Source organism: Carcharodon carcharias, chromosome 18, assembly GCF_017639515.1.
Source record: "Carcharodon carcharias isolate sCarCar2 chromosome 18, sCarCar2.pri, whole genome shotgun sequence".
Lineage (NCBI taxonomy): Eukaryota > Metazoa > Chordata > Chondrichthyes > Lamniformes > Lamnidae > Carcharodon > Carcharodon carcharias.
This window is the reverse complement of record NC_054484.1, coordinates 44,222,093-44,241,231: the sequence shown is the minus strand read 5'-3', so window position 1 is coordinate 44,241,231 and position 19,139 is coordinate 44,222,093. Positions and strand designations below refer to the sequence as shown.

The following is a 19,139-nucleotide window of genomic DNA, read 5'->3' as shown; positions in this document are numbered from 1 at the left end:
GGATAAATTGTCTCCGTCCCTCAATCAATATCCAAGGTATGAACCCTGTGGGTCTGAGTTCTACCACAGTTTGCAGCTTGCCACGCTAACCGGAATTAAGCTGCAGTTCTTCTCTTTCCAGCCCCTGAATCATTGGGACCTAAATGTTTGCATCATCCCTATATCCAGATTCCTGCTTTCCTATGATTATGATTGTGGTTTTGCATCTTGCAAATCTATTCTGTTTTTAATTTCCTCTTTGACTTGAATTTTAACAGGATTGTGATAGTGAAATTTTGGACATCTGTCAGAAAGGTAAGGATACATGGATACCTGAAAATTTCCTATCTAAATGTATTATTCTGTACGATGAGGCTGAAAATCTGCAGCAGAGCATCTACCCTCTATCAGGTCATCCTGGACCTCAGTAGATTGGAAGAATTTTAGATTATAATATTAAGCTGATCTCCCACCTTATCTCCCTTCTTCACCCCCATGAGAAGCTAGCACAGAGAATTGTAGATACAGCCCACAGTTTCTATTCATTTAGTTTAATGGACTGAAAATCATAACCTGTACCTGTGAGATTTCCTGATGGATGGTCCTGGAAGGCAAAGCTGACAGCGAGGAGTAAAGCAGTGGAGAATTTACTCCACTAATTTAGGAGCCACTTCAGGGTCAGATTCTGGGAAACTAAGATATTCCCAATGAATTTGAAAGCTGTGTAAATGCAAACTTTTTAGTCCAGCATTGGTGCGTTAGTAATACATTCTTACACCAATGGTTTCCTACATGGTAAGTTCTCATTCTCAGCCATTCACAACCCAGCAAGAAGAAGGGAAGAAACAATATTTCTCTGACATACTGCTTAACAGATCAATCAAATTCTGTTAGCAGATATGACAAAAGCAAGTCACCTGCTCTGTACAGATTGATGTATGGCCTTGGGAGACTGGCGAGAAAATAAAATGAATTGAAGAGGTTAAATTAGGAGCATTAAAAATTGCCTGTTTGAGTAAATTGTTTATTATACAAAAGAATAACATATTAGTATTTATTAATAATAAAAAAATCAGTAGCTCAAACAGATGCATCAACCTAAAATGTGATTCATGACATGTCAACTGGGCTGCTGTTTGGGTACTTTCCAGCAAAGCTGCATCCATGTAAAGGGAAAGGGTTTGGAAAAACCCCCTCAATTCTGATGCTCAGTACAAGAGGCCTCACACCAGGTATTATCCCATTGTCTTTTACAGAAAATAAAACTGAAGTTTTAAAAGGGGAACTAAAGTAGAAAATTCAAGTTTAACTATTTCAGTGTTTTCAGAATCAATATTGTTATTTTTATCATTCTTATATAGCGGTGCAGTATCTAAAAGGTCTCGGTGCAACACTGGTGGACCTGCACATCCCAGAGCTGGAGGAGGCACAAGTTTCTCATGTTATCTGCATTCTGAGTGAGATACGACAGTCCTTACACATGGATTTTAATAATCACTACAACAAGATGGTAAGAAAACAATTGGATTCAGTTGAAAACACCAAGCTAAATGCTTAAGTTTAATGGAAAGATAGCCTTAATTTCTTAATTCAAGCTACTGATTAATTCACCTGACTTAATGATGATTTGGCGATTTAAACAATAAGGGGGACTTCCTGTGTTTTGATGCTCATCCTGAATTTCAAAAATGGATTGGAAGTTCCAGTTATACATTTTTTTTTATAATAACTCTTGACAGTCTGTCTTGTACAACAGAATTAACTGCCTAACACTTGCCAACCCTGAAGCAGAGCAGAGAATTCCTTATATGTGTTGGCAACATGCGGTTATGAAGATCTGGTTGCCTTTAAAAATGTTTCTACTGGTCACAAAACTGCAGAATTTTTAAAAAACTGTTCAAAATAGGATAGCTGACAGGCAAAATGACAGATGATAACTTTATTTTTTTAAAACTTCACTCCCTGCCTGAGAGTTTGTGTTTCTTCCTGGTAGCTTTGATACTTGTCACATTGGAAGTTGCATGTATAAATTTAGACATTGTCACTATATATTAGAACACCAACATGGTATGAGTTCTTGGAGCTCACTGTGAAGCAAATAACCTTTTTATTAAACTATATTATCAATAGTATATTTTCTTTCACAGAATCTAGAAACTCAAGCAACTTTAGCTCTTGCTTCTAAGTTCACAGCACTTGATTACATACAGGTATGTCACCATTTATAGATATGATTCTTTCTTACTTTCCATTAAGTGGTAGTTGTGAATATACTGTTATTGCTGGTCGTTTGACTGAGAGAGGTACATTTGCAGCAAAGAGAGCGGCTGTAACACCAGAAAATGATGTGTGTGGAAGTAGTAGAGTGCCTAATCCTACATCGGATCAAACAAGAAGAAGAGAAACATAGGACTTAGGAGCAGGAGTAGGCCATTCAGCCATTCAAGCTTCAATAAGATCATGTCTGGATGAGTTGTGGTCTCAACACCACTTACCCGTCCATAACCCTTGACTCTCTTGTCTATCAAAAATCTATCTAACTCTGCCTTGAAAATATTCAATGACCCAGCCTCCATTGCTTTCTGGGGAAGAGAATTCCACACACTAATAATCCTCTGAGAGAAAAAAAAACTTTTTCCTCCTCTCCATCTTAAAGCAGTAGACCTCATACTTAACTGTGTCCCTTCGTTCTAGTCTCCCCACAAAGGGAAACATCCTCCTGGTATCCACCCTGTCAGGTCGCCTCAGGGTCTTTTGGCCTGAATTTTACATTCCGCCCAACCCGAACGCATGTCCAATTGTTCGAAATTACATCGGGTCTGCGTCCCAACATCATTGCAATATTGAGGTCAGTGGGCACGTGCAGGAGTCAGAACTGTGCCCGCTAACAATTAAAGAGCCAGTTAAGGCCATTAAAAAGCCAACTGACCGAGATTTTACATTGCCCGTGCAATTTTGCGCTCGACACACAGGCAAAATGGGCAGGCAGGTAGCACTTTTATATCATCCAAGGGTGGGATAAAAGACCCCTGGAGCATTTTATTTGTGATTGTGCAGCTGTCACGTTCCTGAGTTTTGCCAGAATTTCCTTTTGATTGCCTGAGCTTTCCAAGCTGCTTCACCTATAAATTTGTGCCAAAGTTCTAACAAAATAGATCAGTCTGTACAAACCATGGGAACATTGACATTTACAAAAGATATCGGCCTTGGAAACCCATGGCCATTTGGCATATTGTCACTGTAATTATGTTGGAGAGGCGGGGGGTGTTGAGCTGAGAGTAGGGGCTTTCTGAATGTCAGAATCCCTATAATCCAGGCCTTCATTATGACGTAGCATACAGATACTGCAGGTTTGTCATCAGAGGTGTTCCAGTTGACCCAGGAGTAGATATGGAATATGACCAGATCTCTACTTAATTAAAAACGTTTTTTAAAAAGGATTCTCCTACAAAAAGGAACAACCACATTTCATTTGCAGACCTCAGTACCCCTTGCCTCATTTCACCCCCAAATTAGCTCTAGCTGTGTCACCTCAGCCAGGCAGTAGAGATGCTGCAATAGCAGCTAGACCAGATGCACCCTTGATAGCATGGGTGTCTACCATGTTGGAGCATTCTGCTCTCTGGAGTTCGGTAGGTTATGGGTTCAAGTCCCACTCCAGAGAGTTGAGCACGTGCGCTTACATTCCAGCGCAATCCTGAGACAATGCTACACTGTCTGTGGTGCCAGTGTTCAGGTGAGATGTTAATCTGCAACCATGTTTACCCTCTCCGATGGCTGTGAAAGATCCAACATTGCTGTCTGTGGGAGCTTGATGTGTGCAAATTGGCTGGCTGGCACATTACACACGAACATAATATATGAACAAAGAGCAGGAGTAGGCCGTTCGGCCTGCTCCACCATTTAATAAGATCATGGCTGATCTGATAGTAACCTCAAATCTGCATCCAACCCACCCCTGATAACCTATCACCCCCTTGCTTACCAAGAGCAGGATCTTTAGGTCGGCGAATGGGGGCGGGGCCCGCTCACCGACGCGGGATGATGTTGGGCGGAATTCCCAACATCACCCTGCGTCATTTCCATTTTCAAGTCAGCGGGGGCGCAGCTGAATCAGCAGTGTGCCCGCCGACCTGTCAATGGCCTATTGAGGCCATTAATAAAACAATTTAGGTAATTGACAGGGCTGCCCGTCCAACCTTAGGGTTGGCAGGCAGGCCAGGAGCCCTGGTGGGCTTAAAAAGCATGAAACCTCATTCACAGGCAGGATGAGGGTTCATGAGGGTTTTTAACTATTTCATAAAGATTTGAGTTAAAGTGATGGACATGTCCCAACTCATGACAGGGGCAGAATTCTTACCTCGATGGGCAGCCGAACCCTGCTGCCGAAATGGGGCCTGCCGCCATTTTGAGTGGACGGGCCGATTAAGGCTGTGCACTTCCTGTGCAGGGGGTGGAAGGAATCCCCATCTGTCAAAGTGCGCTCTTTCATGCATGCACACAAAAGAACGCACAGCTCTCTGAGGCAAAGTCCTGCCTCAGGGAGATTCGTGAGAGGTAAGTAAACTCTAAAAATAGATAAATATTAAAATTATTAACATGTCACACGAGATGGGATGTGTTAATAATAAATACGTAAAATTTATTAAATTTTTAAAAAACGGACATGAAACTTCATCCCGCAGTGGATGAAGTTTCATTAATAATCTGCAGCCCACTGGGGCTCCTGGCCTGCCCGCCAGCCTTAAGGTTGGCCGGGCAGGGTGTTTAATAAGGTTAATTTGCCTGTCAATGGCCTTATTCGGCCAAGGACAGATCGGCGGACAGACAGCTGATTTCGCTGTCCGCCCACCTTCATGAATATTTAAAGGGACCAGGATGACGTTGGGGTTCCTCCCGACGACATCCTGTGTCGTTTTCCCCTCGGCGAGCAGGCCGTGCCCCAAATTGCCAAGGGGAAAATCCTGGCTGGTGTCATATGAGGGGATATGTCAGGGAAATTTTTTAAACATTTACCTTAAAGGTTTTAATTCTGAGCCAATCTCCCTGAGGCAGCACTTAGCCTCAGGGAGATCAGTGTGCTGCGCGTGAAAGAGCACACTCCCGCCTAAGGGAATCCCCTCCCACCCACATGGGAGCGCTCAGTGCTTCCTGGCAGACATCATGCAGGGTGGGCTTTAATTGACCCGCCCACTTAAAATGGCTGCACGCCCCTAACCTGGGGCGCCGACTGGAGGCGCGCCTGCCTATGCCCGCCCCCGCACTCCCCTACCACCACCCCCCCCCCCACCCAGCCCCCAATTTTGGGATTTTTCCCCAAGGATCTATCCAGCTCTGCCTTAAAAATATTCAAAGACTCTGCTTCCACTGCCTTTTCAGGACCTCTGAGAGCAAAAAATTCACCTCATCTCTGTTTTAAATGGGTGACCCGTTATTTTTAAACATTCTCCATATTATAGCAGTGACCACATTTCAGAAAGCAGTGAAGCACTCTGGGATGTCCTGAAGTCATGAGAGGTGCTGGAGAAATGCTTATTTATTATTTTTCTTTCTTCACTGATTTAAGTAGATGAATGGAATATCCTCTGCAACTCTTTCCCCCTTCCTCCTAACCACAGCTTGCTCGCTGCTGCCACAAAGTTTAGTTGGATCAGGGGAAGTAGCTGGGCATGACCTGTAGATTTTCAAGGCATATTTCAGAGCTACAATGTACATATATATTGAGTCAGTGAAGAATTTAGTCAGGATCAGTTAGTTCATAGCTGAAAAGCCGCAGTATTAACACCAAATTTGTTTCCATGTTGTAGACCTATCTGTTTTTCCACTGGAAATTGAATTGAAGTTACCAAAGTCATGGGGGATACCATTGGACCCGGCACCCAACTCGTTCCCATCCCTGCCCGCACTGTCAGGCTAACTGAAAGACATGTTTCTTACAGACGGGCCTTAATTGGGCACCCAGCATGAAATAGCATTGAGAACACTATCTCATCTGGGGGTGGATTCTACATCTGCTTCTGGGCCCGCTGACTTTGCACACATGCGAAACGTGAAATTCGGGCCTATATGTTTCAATATGATCATCTCTCTGCTTTTCAGGGAGGATTTGAGATTTGGTGAAAGGATAACAAGGGGTGTTCTGTTTACATCATACCCAACATATTTCATTTATCTTGCTCTGCAACTTTCTGATGTGTATCTTCCCCTTATGTAAAAGACAGGCTTTTAAAATGCCAACTAATTCTTCTTGCGCTTCTGCACAGGCTAATCGTCAGCGATCGCGAGCTATGCACTTCCTGAAAGAAATCTTCAATGATGTGCAATGCATCATCACACCAGGTAAGACTATATTTTTGTCCAATGCAGTGTCAAACTAATATATTAAATAAAGTATACACATCATTTTAATATGGATTCCCTAATCCAAGAATATCCAAAACTTTTTGTCTTCATGGGCTGCTGCAGCACAAGTAAAGTGTTTCAGTTAATTTGGGTATGTTTTAAGGTGTCATTATTACCAACAGGTCTTAGTGTTCTGACTTCGGACTTATCAACCAATGAGCTAACAGCGGGAAGAACCTCCTTTCCAACCAGACTTAATAAAAATAGTTTATATAATAATATATTTTACAATTTTCACAAGTTAAGTGGACAATACCTGTAGCAACCAATACTATATCACATTGGTAAGCAATTTACTTCATATGTCTCTTAGTCTAGGGCCTGACATGATATTGTTCTCTGGGGAAACAAAAAACTGCAACCAATCTTGGGAAATTTATAAGTACCAATTTGCGTTGTTATTGCACATTGTACACTGAGATAGATATAAAGAGCACAACGGAGGACTTCCATCCTGATTTTAAAAACGAGACTGAAACAAGGCATGATTTGGATGATTCCCATTGCATTTGCCATGTTTTTCACCAAATTTCAGATGTCAGTAGAGAGAATTCATAGATATTGGATCTAGATTTTTCTATAGTGATTTTGCCTGGGATATTATAAGAAGCTATTATCTTTGAATTCAAGAATCAATTTGAAATTATCTGGAAGAAGCTGCTCCATCTACAATGATGGAGAAAAAGGCAAAATGTTATATCACTGGCTTCAAAAGAGCTTATGAAATGGAATCATTCAGTTTGAAACGCCTATCAGGAAAACCGGTTTGAAGCTTCCAAAAGATGGCTTGGATTAGGGAAGACTCTCACAGAAGTTTAAAAAAAAGTTATTTGCAAAAGCTAAAATGATGTTTGTTGTGATATCTTGCCATTTCCAGTGACTGGAATGAGGTCCTATGGAGGCATAATATAGAAACATAGAAAATAGGAGCAGGAGTAGGCCATTCGGCCCTTCAAGCCTGCTTCACCATTCATCAAGATCATGGCTGATCATCCAACTCAATAGCCTGCTCCCACTTTCTCCCCATATCCTTTGATCTCTTTTGCCCCAAGAGCTATATCTAACTCTTCCTTGAAAATATACAATGTTTTGGCCTCAACTACTTTCTGTGGTAGCGAATTCCACAGGCTCATCACTCTCTGGGTAAAGAAATTTCTCACTCTCCTCACTGCCTGCCTTTCAGAAAAAGACCCGTTTATTCCTACTCTTTGTTTCCTATCTGCCAACCAGTTTTTTATCCATCTTAGTCCACTACCTCCAATCCCAAGCGCTTTAATTTTACACGCTAATCTCTTATGTGGGACTTTGTCGAAAACCTTATGAAAGTCCAATTAACCACATCCACTGGCTCCCCCTCATCAACTCTACTAGTTACATCCTCATAGAAATCCACGAACCTTAAACAACCAAATTATGCCTGGTATTTTTATTATTTTGCACATCTTCTGCAATCACAACAACAACAAAATTAAATGTACTAAGCACTTCACAGGAACATTATGAAATAAAGCATGACACTGAGCCACATAGGTTTTAAAGAGTATCTTAAAGGAGGAAAGCAAGGTAGAGAGGGTGAGGGTGCATGGACTGTGTTCCAGAGCATGGGGCCTAGGCAATTATAGGCAAAGCCGCCAGAGATGCAGCAATGATGCATAAGACACCAGAATTAGAAGGGCACAGATATCTGAGAAGGTTGTGGGGCTGGACGAGATGACAGAGATAGAGAGGGGTGAGGCCATGGAGAGATCTGAAAATAAGGAAGAGGGAGCCAAGAGTATGTCAGTGAGCACAGTGTGATAGGGGAACAAGACTTGCTGTGGAAGACACAGGCAGCAGAGTTTTGGATGACCTCAAGTTTATGGAAGGTAGGATGTGGGAGACCAACCAGGAGTGCATTGGAATAGTTGAGTCTAGATGTAAAGAAGGCATGAGTGAGGGTTTCAGCATCAGATGAGCTGAAACAAGGGCAAAGCTGAGCAACATTATGGAGATGGAAATGGGCGGTCTTAGTGACTGGCACAAATATGAGATCTGAAGCTTACCTCGGAATGAAATGTGACACCAAGGTTGCGAATGGACTAGCTTAATCTCAGACTGTTTCCAGGGAATGGAATGGAGTCAGTGGAATTTGGTGTGGGGACCAAAAACAATGGGCCGGATTTTCTGCACCCGCTCGCCGCCGGGATCTTCCGGTCCTGATGCAAGTCATTGGACATCTGGCTGGGGCGCTGCCTCACCCGCGAAGGAGCTGGAAAATCCCGGCCAATGGGTTTATTCTTCCCAATATTTAATTGGAGGATGTTTCAGAGATGATTATGGTCCTTTTTGGACTATGGCTAATTATCATTTACTTCTGCTCATCCAGTAGAAGATTTCAGATAAGCAAACTGATATTTTAATGACGGTGGAGGAGCCGAGAGACATGGTGGTGAGATACAGCTGAGTGTTGCCAGTGTACTTGTGAAAACTAACTCTGTGCTTTCGGATGATGTCACTAAGGGCAGCATGTACATGAAAAATGAGAAACATCTATGGGGGCACCAGAGGTAACTGCAGGAATGGCAAGAGAAACATTGCAATCTTACCAAGACTTTAAGTTTTGGCATAGACCTTTCCCAAGTAAGGGAGCACTGGGACTTGTAAAATGAGATGTGAAATAATCTAGATTAAGAACAAATAAAAAGGCTTAAAAAAAACATAAGTATTGGTCCCTTCTCATCCAAATTTTGTCAACATAAAGCAATTTGCCAATCTCAAAACTGACCTTGTATTCCACTGTGGTTTTCTAGTAGTACAAGATAAACATTCTTTAATATTTAAGGAACAGTCATTGTATTCAGTAGAGTGAAGGCTATGATTGTTGCATCCTCAAAATTCAAGAATGTTGTAACTTGAGACTGATCTTTTAACATATTATGCTTTTATCAGAGGGAGGAAGAGGATGAGAAAGACAGTACAGGCATCAATAGCAACCACAGTATTTCATGTTTACTGTGGGGGTTGTTTGAAGTGTAAAATAGCAGCTAAGATGGGGAATTTCATTTTGACAGTGTCCTGAATTACTTGATGATGCCACTCACAGGTAAGTGATGCTGCCACAGACTAACATTGCATGCAATTTGGGACAAATATGTCTGTTTGTTATAGAAGAGGATGCTAAAGATGGTGATTAGTAAGCAGTATTAGCAAATTTACCACTGATTCTATGGTGTTAAGTCTTCATTTGATTAGCCTACAGGCAGATTTGTTAATTGTGTTATATTTTTATGTATGTTCCTAGCTATACCCTGTACTGCTCCACCTTCTGAACCCTCCGACTTCATCACAGGTTGCAGTGATTTTCATACCTTGTTCTGCACAATAAGGTAAGCATAAGGGATTTTGGATACAGAATATCAAGAAAAACAGATAACTTAACACATTCTGCAGTTAAATAGAGTGCTGGCTGTACTTAAATAAAAGCTAAAAAATGGGCCTGGACATGAGTCCAAACATGAGTTGGGGCTCTTTTGCAGCTTCCAAAACCTGAACCCACCTCCAAACCCTATTCCCGCCATATTTTAGTCTTTAAGATACATGGGTGGGAGGTTTGAGAGTCCGGAGTCAAGCTGACTAGAAGGCACCACTCAGTTCTCGGGATCAACAGCCCAGCTCCCAATACAGTTCTCATGCTTCCTAAACTTCACCCCACTCCCATGCCCCTCTTATCCCCCAAACCACACCATGCTCCCTTCATGCCCCCTCATACTCCATATGCCCTTCCATTCTCTTCTCTCTCCTCCCCCCCCCCCCCCCCCCCCCCCCCCCGCCCCATGTATCCTCCACCCAGGAATGTTTTAAAGGAGGAAGGCAAGTCAGAGAGATATAGGGAGGGAATTCTAGAGTCTCGGGCCTAGGCAACTGAAGGCATAGCCACCTTTGGTAGAGCAATTTAAAATTGGAATGCCCAAGAGGCTGAAATTAGAGGAGTGCAAATGTCTGAGGGCTGTGGGGCCGAAGGAAATTACAGAGATAGAGATGGGGAGGCCATGGAGGAACTTGAAAGCAAGGATGAATATTTTAAAATCAAGACATTGTTTGACTGGGAACTTGTGTGGGACAATGAGCACAGGGGATCAATGGCAATTGCTAAGAGTTAGGACATGCGCAGCAGAGTTTTGGATGACCTCCATTTACAGAGGTCAAAGACGTGAATGAGGGTTTCAGTGGCAGATGAGCTGAGACAGAAGCAGAGAGGGATGATGTTACAAAGGTGAAATTAAGTGGTCTTAGGGATGATGCAGATATAAGGTTGGAAGTTCATCTTGGAGTCAAATATGACACAGAGGTTGCAATCAGTCTACTTCAATCTCAGACAATTGCCAGGGAGAGGGATGGAATGGGTGGCAAGGGAGCAAAGACAGTAGCTTTGGTCTTCCCAGTATTAAATGGAACAAACTTCTGGTCTTCCGGTACTGGATGTTGGATAAGCAGTCTGACAATTTAGAGGCAGGGGAGGAGTCAAGAGAATTGGTGGTGAGGTGAAGCAAGGTGTGGTCAGTGCACATGCTGGGCCTACGCACCTGAAGGCATAGACACCTTTGGTAGAGTGATTAAAATTGGGATGCCCAAGAGGCTGAAATTAGAGGAGTGCAAATGTCTGAGGGTTGTGGGGCTGAAGGAAATTACAGAGATAGAGAGGGGTAGGCCATGGAGGAACTTGAAATTAAGTATGAAAATTTTAAAATCAAGACATTGTTTGTTTGACTGGGAACTTGTGTGGGACAATGAGCACAGGGGATCAATGGCATTTGCTGTGAGTTAGGACAGTACTAATGCTGGGCTTCTGGATGATGTTGCCAAGGGACAGCATGTTGATGAGAAATAGGAGTGGGCCAAGGGTAGGTCGTTTTGAAACCCCAAAGGTGTGGGAATGTGAAGAAAGTCAATTGATTCTCTCGGTATGATTGGATAGATAAGAATGGAACCAGATGGGTACAGTCCCATCCATTTTGATACCAGTGAAGAGGCATTGGAGGAGGATGGTGTGATCAAACCTGTCAAAGGCTGCAGATAAGTTGAGAATGCCAAGGAGGAATAGTTTCCCTTAGTCACATTCAAATAGAATGTAATTTGTGGCTTCATAAAGAAGACATAAGGAGGCTACAAAGGGATATATATCATAGGTTAAGTGAGTGGGCAAAGATCTGTCAAATGGACTATAATGTGGAAAAATATGAAATTGTCCATTTTGGCAGGAAGAATAAAAAAGCATATCATCTAAATGGTGTGAGATTGCAAAGCTGAGATGCAGATGGATCTGGGTGTCCTAGTGCATGAATCGCAAAAGGCTTGTATGCAGGTACAGCAAGTAATAAAGAAGACTAATAGAATGTTATCATTTATTGAGGGGAATTGAATACATGTGGGTCACTGCTAAAAATAAGGGGTCACCCATTTAAGACAGAAATGAGGACAATTTATTTTTTTTCCAGAGGGTCATGAGTCTTTGGAACTCTTCCTCAAAAAGCAGTGAAAGCAGAGTCTTTGAATTTTTTTTAAGACAGAAATAGGTAGATTCTTGTTAACTATGGGGTGAAAGGTTATGGGATTAGGTGGGAATGTGGAGAAATCAGATTAGCCATGATTTTATTGAATAACAAAGCAAGCTTGAGGGGCCGAATGACCTACTCCTGCTCCTAATTCGTATGTTCATACAAGAGCTGTTTCAGTACTGTGGCAGGGAAGGAAACCCAATTGGAGGCATTCAAACATGGAGTTCCGGGAAAGATGGGTACAGATTTGGAAGGCAAAAACACCGTCAAGGACTTTGGAGAGGGAAGTGAGGATGGAGATGATGACAGATTTGAAGGAGAAAGGGACAGAACCTGAGGATAGAGAACAGTTAACAATGTTGGCTAACATGGGAACCAGGAAGGGACATTCGGTGGTCAGTAGTTCAGTGGAACTAGAATTGGCAGAGCAGGAGGGGAGTCTCATGGACAAAATGAACTCTGAGAGGGCATGAAGGAGAAAGGAGAGACAAGTTCAGGGCTAGGGCAGAGGGGAACCTTAGACAAAGTTTGACCCGGTAGGCCAAGCAAAGGGAGGGAAGTGACAGAGGCAGTTGATCAACTGGTCTCAATCTCCATGAGCTCCTTGCACTTGTCCTTGGAAGCGAGGATGGAGGAAACATGGAAAGGCTGGTTTAAGAGGATGGCTTGCTGTTAGAGAAAAGAAGCTGGGGTTTAACTTTGCATTTCCATATGATCCTGAAATACTGAGAAGTTTAGCATGTGAGTTTAGCAGGACCCAATAAGTGCTTTGTGATCCAACCAGACCCAGCTAAACCAGCCATATCCATTCAGTTCTGTGTCCCTTGGACTTAAGTGAGTGAATTTGAGGGCCATACCAGGGGAATGGTCAGAATGAGAGTGAATAATGGTTTTAATGGGGCTGCAGAAATGTAGTAGTGAATGGAGGGCCAAAGGCCAGACAGTTGGGAGTTTGAGAGTGCAGCACTAAGTAAATTGGGGGAGGTTTTATTTTCCCCTGGGGTGGATCCAGAGGAAGTATAGTTTAGAGGGGGAACTGGGATGTGGGTGGAGAGCGATTCAAGAAAGTGTCATTACCTGTGATTGATACTACGGGGTAGCGCACCCCACACAAGATGACAAAGTCAAGCAATTGGCCGTGACTATGGGATGGGGAATTTACATGGGTGAGATTAAGGGAGGATAGGAGGGCAGTAAACTCGGTGCAGAAAGAACATTATGAATTAAGATGGAGGTTAAAATCACCTAGGATGAGAAGTCTCTCACTACAGAGCCTGAAGGATGGCTTGTTGAGAAGATTGTGTGGATGGTAGGGAATGAGTATTTTGAATGAAAGGTGAGAGGGATGGAACAAGCTGAGATCTCAAAGGATGAAAATGCCAGAAGAGTAAGGGGACAGACGAAGGTGAGATTTGGTTAGAAGAGCCACACCAACAACAGAACAGTCTGGGCGAGGCAAGCGGTGGAAGTTATAGCCAGGCAGGGAGGCTTCCGTTAAGAAGATGATGTCACCATGCCTCAGCCAGGTTCTGCCTAGACCATGATGTCAAAGCAACCATGATAAACTCATGGATTGCAAGGGCTTTGTTCAGGAGTGAACAGACATCATGGAGGAAGATGTGGAGAGGAGCATTGATAGTTTGACCACTAGTGGAGTCCACAGGATCAACAATGGGAAGGGTGAGTTAGACAGGTAGGGGATTACCAAGATTAGCCCTCAGCAGTGTGTTGAGTGAGAAGGTCAGCAAGAGAGTGACATGGGCCAGATTGTTATGTACATTGTTATGATAATATTAAAGGGGACGAAGAATGGAAAAAGGCAATCCTTGGGTACAAATGAATATTTGCCATATGTTCACCTAACTGTAGGGTGTATTGCACCTGGTCCAAGTACTCTGTGGTTAATTTATTATAAATGATATCTTCTGTCTTTTAGTTATCCCTGGTCAGTTTGCAGTGGCACTTATTTAGAATGTTGAGTGTAAATCAGACATTCTACACTGTAGTAGGAAATATGCATTATTCTGATGGTGTATGGTGAGCTCTAGATTGCATTTCACCTATACCAGACCATAAAGTTGTTATTGAACCAATAAGAAAAAAAGTAAGAGTACACAATATGATTGGATATATACAAAAGTCCATAACCAAATAAACTGTGGAAATTCTTAATCTAACTGGCTAATATATTTTTCAACTCAGATATATGCAGCTTGCAAATTTGACAGGAATTCCTTCTCTCGTGATTCCAGTCGGGTACAGCTCCTCTAGGCTACCCATAAACCTTCAGGTAATGTCGCATTCTCTCAATGTCAATGCAAATGCCCCGGAAAAGTGATCATGAGCAAACAAGGCAAAAATTCCTTTTTATATCTGATTCAAGGCAATGATTAAGGTCAAAGGTGCAAGCCCCCCATTTGTTCTGTGATGTGACTGCATGAGCTTGCCAATCTTGGAAGACTCCAAATGCAAAAATGAAACCGTGGCCTATAAAATGTGAAATGCAACATACAGAAAAGATTCAGAATATGTTGTAATCAGGATCAATCAGCTTGAGTGGAGATAGATTTGACCTTGGCATATGCCAAAACATAAAATATGGCTTAAAACATGGCAGAAATCAGTGCAAACAATTGGAATCTTTCTACTATAAGATTATTTGTTTGCTCTCCGTCCCCCGAGTTGTACCCCATTAATTGTTACCAGTAGCTTTCAGCTCCCAGATCACACTAGAATACCCAGCTCTGCCTCTTTGTCTTCCCAGCCAGTTGTGCATTGTTATGTTATACCATTGCATTGGAATCATATTGTCTGCCCTTGTATTGAAAAATATGCAATTACATTAATAATTCTGATTCTTTCTCCCAGATTATGGGTAAATGGTGGGATGAAGCAATTCTTTTCCAAGTTGGAATGAAGGTAGAACAGTTCCGTGCTGAAACGAAGAAACCTCAGATTTATTATGATCTTCTGCAATGAAGCATTAAGGACCTCGAGGTGATTTGTTGTGTTTTACAAATTGAAGCCATGTTCCTATTCATGTACTTGCAGGAAGCATTTAATTCTTGTTTATAATACCTTGAAATATGAAGCTGCCTCTTTTTAAAAACATTTCATCAAGTTGTCCCCTGCTGAAAAACTATGCATTCATCCTGATACATTTCTCTTTGTTGTACGGCATGTTAGTCCTCCTGTTGGGAGGCCAAATTGGTTGGTTCTAGATACAGCTTTTCTCTTTCCTTTTACAAATTACCTGTAAGCTGCTGGCTGTTGAGAAGGATGTAAGATTAAGATGATTACTTATGCACATACAGTAAATAACCTAATGCAAATCATGGAGTATAATATCATGTTAAGGGAATTGACAGTAGTTCAATTTAAATAATCCAGCTCAAACTAATGATTTCAAGGAGCAATTTAATTCGTAGTGAGAACCTAATTAAAGGTCAATATACTGAACTTCGGTGTCTAATAATTCAATTTTTGATGATAGTGAGCAGCTTAATCATTAAATCTGGGAGTCTCAGAGAAATACTTGCGACTTGTAACATCATGTTAAACAGCTGTGTTCATTCTTGCAGCATTGCCTGGTTTCCTTTATAGGCCTGACCTAAATGTGTACGTCTTAGCGTATGGAACAATTCAAATGCATACTTCTGGATTTTGATGATAGATAAATATTATTGTCTTAAGTTATTATGAGTTATTCCAAAGATTAAACCTATATATATATATATATATAGAAAGCTAAATGCTGGAAATCTGAAACAAAAACAGAACATGTTACTAACACAGCTGGTCAGCATCTGAGAAAACACACAAGTTTATGTTTTGATGAAGATGGTTCTGCACCTTAAACATGAAACGTGACGTTCTTACCAGTTGAAGCTAGCCTGGAAATGACCAGGAGTTTTCAGGACTGTAAGACAAATTACAAAACTGATTTTTATTTAAATTCTTATTCCTATATCATAAGAAATGTAATTTAACAAATTACTATAATGTAGAGAGATTTAAAGTCCATTTGCTGCTTACGTTATGAGTTAATCTTAAATAACCAAACTTCTAATGTTGAAAAACACTATGTTATCTAATATAAAAGCAAAATAATGTGGATACTGGAGATCTGAAATAAAAACAGAAAATGCTGGAAAAACTCAGCAGGTCTGGCATCATCTGTGGAGAGAGAGAAACATTTAACAGTCCAATATGACTCTTCTTCAGAACTATCTTACCTAATAGTTTTGTTTGCCTGATACTACTAAGTAGCTACTAAGCCACTGAGAGTTTGACTTTTGCCTGTCAGTGGAGAGACTCACTGTCCCATTCTCAAAGGTGTTCTATCTATAGAGTTTTACATTCGTAGTGAGTTGAATAAGCATTGCAGATACTTCAACTTGAAATGACTTTTGCCCCAACATCAAAACTTTCTGGCAAGCTATTTTAGCACAATTGATAAAGCGCTATGATAGCAACTGTGTATGTCTCCCTTAAATTGTTCTGCATTTTATGTTGTGAAATTCTCATTCTTTTATTTGAATTGCTAAGATGATTTGAGGAAAATTGCTACAAACTTTAGATTTCGGCAGGGGTCTAGGAGGGGTGATATTAGACTGATTACCTGTTGTACAACCTGCCCAATTTTCCCTTACATTGACTTCATTAGGAAGAGGAATCAGATGGGGTATCTAACAGGTGATCAATCCGATATTGCCCATTTTACACTCCATGCTGAAATCAAAAGGTCCAGTGAGTGTTACTGAACAGTTGAGATAAGCACAATTTTTATTACATATTTGAATAGAAATCCTATATTGCACCTGCAATGTTTGTTGATGATTTGTATTTCTAACTATTGCTGTTGTACTATTGTGACTTGACAGACCAACCACTTAATTGTGCTGCTCATATGAATCTGTTAAATTCAATAGACCATCCAATAAAGTATTTCAGATGAGTATGATGAGCCCCAGCAGCTTTTTGGGTATATATTCAGCATCTGTGACTTGAAAATATTTTGATTTTTAATAAAAAGATCTTTTCACTATCCGAACTAATGCAGGTTGTTGTCACTTATTGGCAAAGCGATTTATAAAAGACATGGGGCTGTAACTTTTGAGCTCCAGGACAGCGTAACTGGGGGGTATCCCAAAGATGCTCTGGGGAACCCCCTTCCAGAAGTTCCCAGGTAAGGTTTGCATGGCAATTGCTTGGGAAGTGCAAATTTCCCCTGGGTCATTGCCCTGCATTGGGAACCATCTGAAAATGCAATTTAAATCACAAACATCAGATGGTTCTGACTGTGTGTTACCTAGAAAAAGTCAGAAAAAATAAAACCACTTCTAGCTTCAGAGTAACAATTGTACTGACCCACACCCACCCACCCCCCCAACCTCCACGGGACTCCCCCTCCCATGAGTCTCCTCTCCCATGGGAAAATGCTGCAAAAAGTGGCGTGGCCTCCTTGCTTCTGACTCTGAAACTCTGGACTGAAGACCCCGGGAACATGCAACCCTGCACAGTTCTCATCCCGCCTGAGTCCAAAGATTTCAAGGTAGGAGCAGAGTGGCAATCTGACTCTGCCACTTCACAGAAGTTCAGCCCCCCCCCCGCCTTTTTTTAAGCAACATATGATTAAGATTTGATAAAAAGTAAAGTAAAAGCATACAAGTGAACAACAATGATCATGACAGAGTTTCAGCAAATTACTGTATCACTATACTGGTACTTTACCAATGTCTATCAAAATTGTAAGCTGATCTCTTTGTTCTTTGAGCTATAGATGTTGTTACGATCCCTTTATAAACTGAAAATTTGAGAGTTTTGTATTCCCAGTAACCAACTCAAATGAGCACACAAGATTTCACATTTTAAGACTTTTACAGGAACAAACTAAAATCAGCATTGTTTATTCAATGTAGGCAAATAATACACCAAACTACAGAAAAGATATTTCCCCTTCATAACATAGTTGAAAACCCAGCTCTGCGATTATATATCACACTGCACTTACAGAATTGTAGTCTTTACAGAAATCAGTCGAAAGTTTCCAATGAGCTCGCTTCTCCCCTTTTTACGGAGTTGTAACATCTAGTGTCCATCAAAAGTAGTTTCCCTCTGTATTCTGAGCATTCCTGAACTGACTTCCAGCCCACTCCTTGTCCCAGCGTTCCAGGATGAATTTTCCACTGTCCTTAAATCTCCACAGTCCCATCTCTTTGACCAAAGAACAAGCCCATTGGCATCCTGTCTGGTGGCTAACAGAAAAAAGCCTTTTCTTCTGCTGTTCACAGCAGCGGTCTCTCTCTTCACCAAGCACCCCCCCTCCCCAACTATCTGGCTCCACTAATTCTTTTTACCTTGAATTAAATAGGCAGTTACGAAATAACCGTCTTATAAAACCTCACGTTCATAACAAAATATGTCTCTTGTGGAAAATCATACAGAAAATTATAGTAAATACCTGTCAATTTTTTTTACTGACAGTCCTGTGGCTTTAATGTGAACATTATTTAAATTTTCCACCCTGTACACTGTAAACTTAGAACTAGATACACTAAATTCTACCCTGTCTATTCCCAACCACGCTTACTCCCAAATCATAGCCCTTGTTGGTGGATTTCTAGGAGGATTTGTACTCAATTCCTTGATGATTTTAAATTTGCACATTAAAAATGGTACATTCTGGTTCTTTTTGAACATTTGTTACACTTCAGAATTTATCACTTATATCTGATGTGACAACACCCTACCTAAAGCAATCTTCACCAACTTCAATGTGATTTTGGGGCTTGAAAATGCCATCCTGTTGGAGGGAATCTATAGTCCTTATACCAACAAAAAAATTCAATTCTGTGATTTTAACTTGCTTTTTCTATTTGATGTCTTTATGTATAAAGTAATTTTATGGCTTCTATTAGTACTTTCACTTTCTTGACAACCATTGTAATTGCACTTCAAGTTCTCTCTTCTGAAAACACCCTTTGAGCATCTTACTCTTTACAATAAAGAAATCTCTCGCATATCACTGCCAACATCCCACCAATCTTTTCTGATTTACTTCTACTCGTAAATTTTTACCCCCAACCATCTCCCTATCAATGTGCTTATATTACTTTTAATATCACATGCCTTAATTTCTAAATTTTTTATGTGGATCATACAAAATTTCTTCCAAAAAATCCATGTTGTCAACAGTTATTATAATTTCTTTAAAAATCAGTG

General features: G+C 41.2%; 1 protein-coding gene across 1 annotated transcript in view; it reads left to right on the top strand.

Annotated features, from left to right (window-relative positions):
• The window catches only part of LOC121290957 (fatty acid amide hydrolase-like), a 79,404-nt gene extending 62,494 nt beyond the window's left edge, over positions 1-16,910 (top strand). The window contains exons 14-20 of the mRNA XM_041212029.1: positions 258-294; positions 1,341-1,489; positions 2,127-2,189; positions 6,243-6,318; positions 9,662-9,746; positions 14,118-14,205; positions 14,784-16,910. Of these exons, the coding sequence (XP_041067963.1) occupies positions 258-294; positions 1,341-1,489; positions 2,127-2,189; positions 6,243-6,318; positions 9,662-9,746; positions 14,118-14,205; positions 14,784-14,894 (609 nt within the window). The 3' untranslated portion in view covers positions 14,895-16,910. The remainder of the gene's footprint in view (positions 1-257; positions 295-1,340; positions 1,490-2,126; positions 2,190-6,242; positions 6,319-9,661; positions 9,747-14,117; positions 14,206-14,783) is intronic.
• Positions 16,911-19,139: the final 2,229 nt, after the last annotated feature.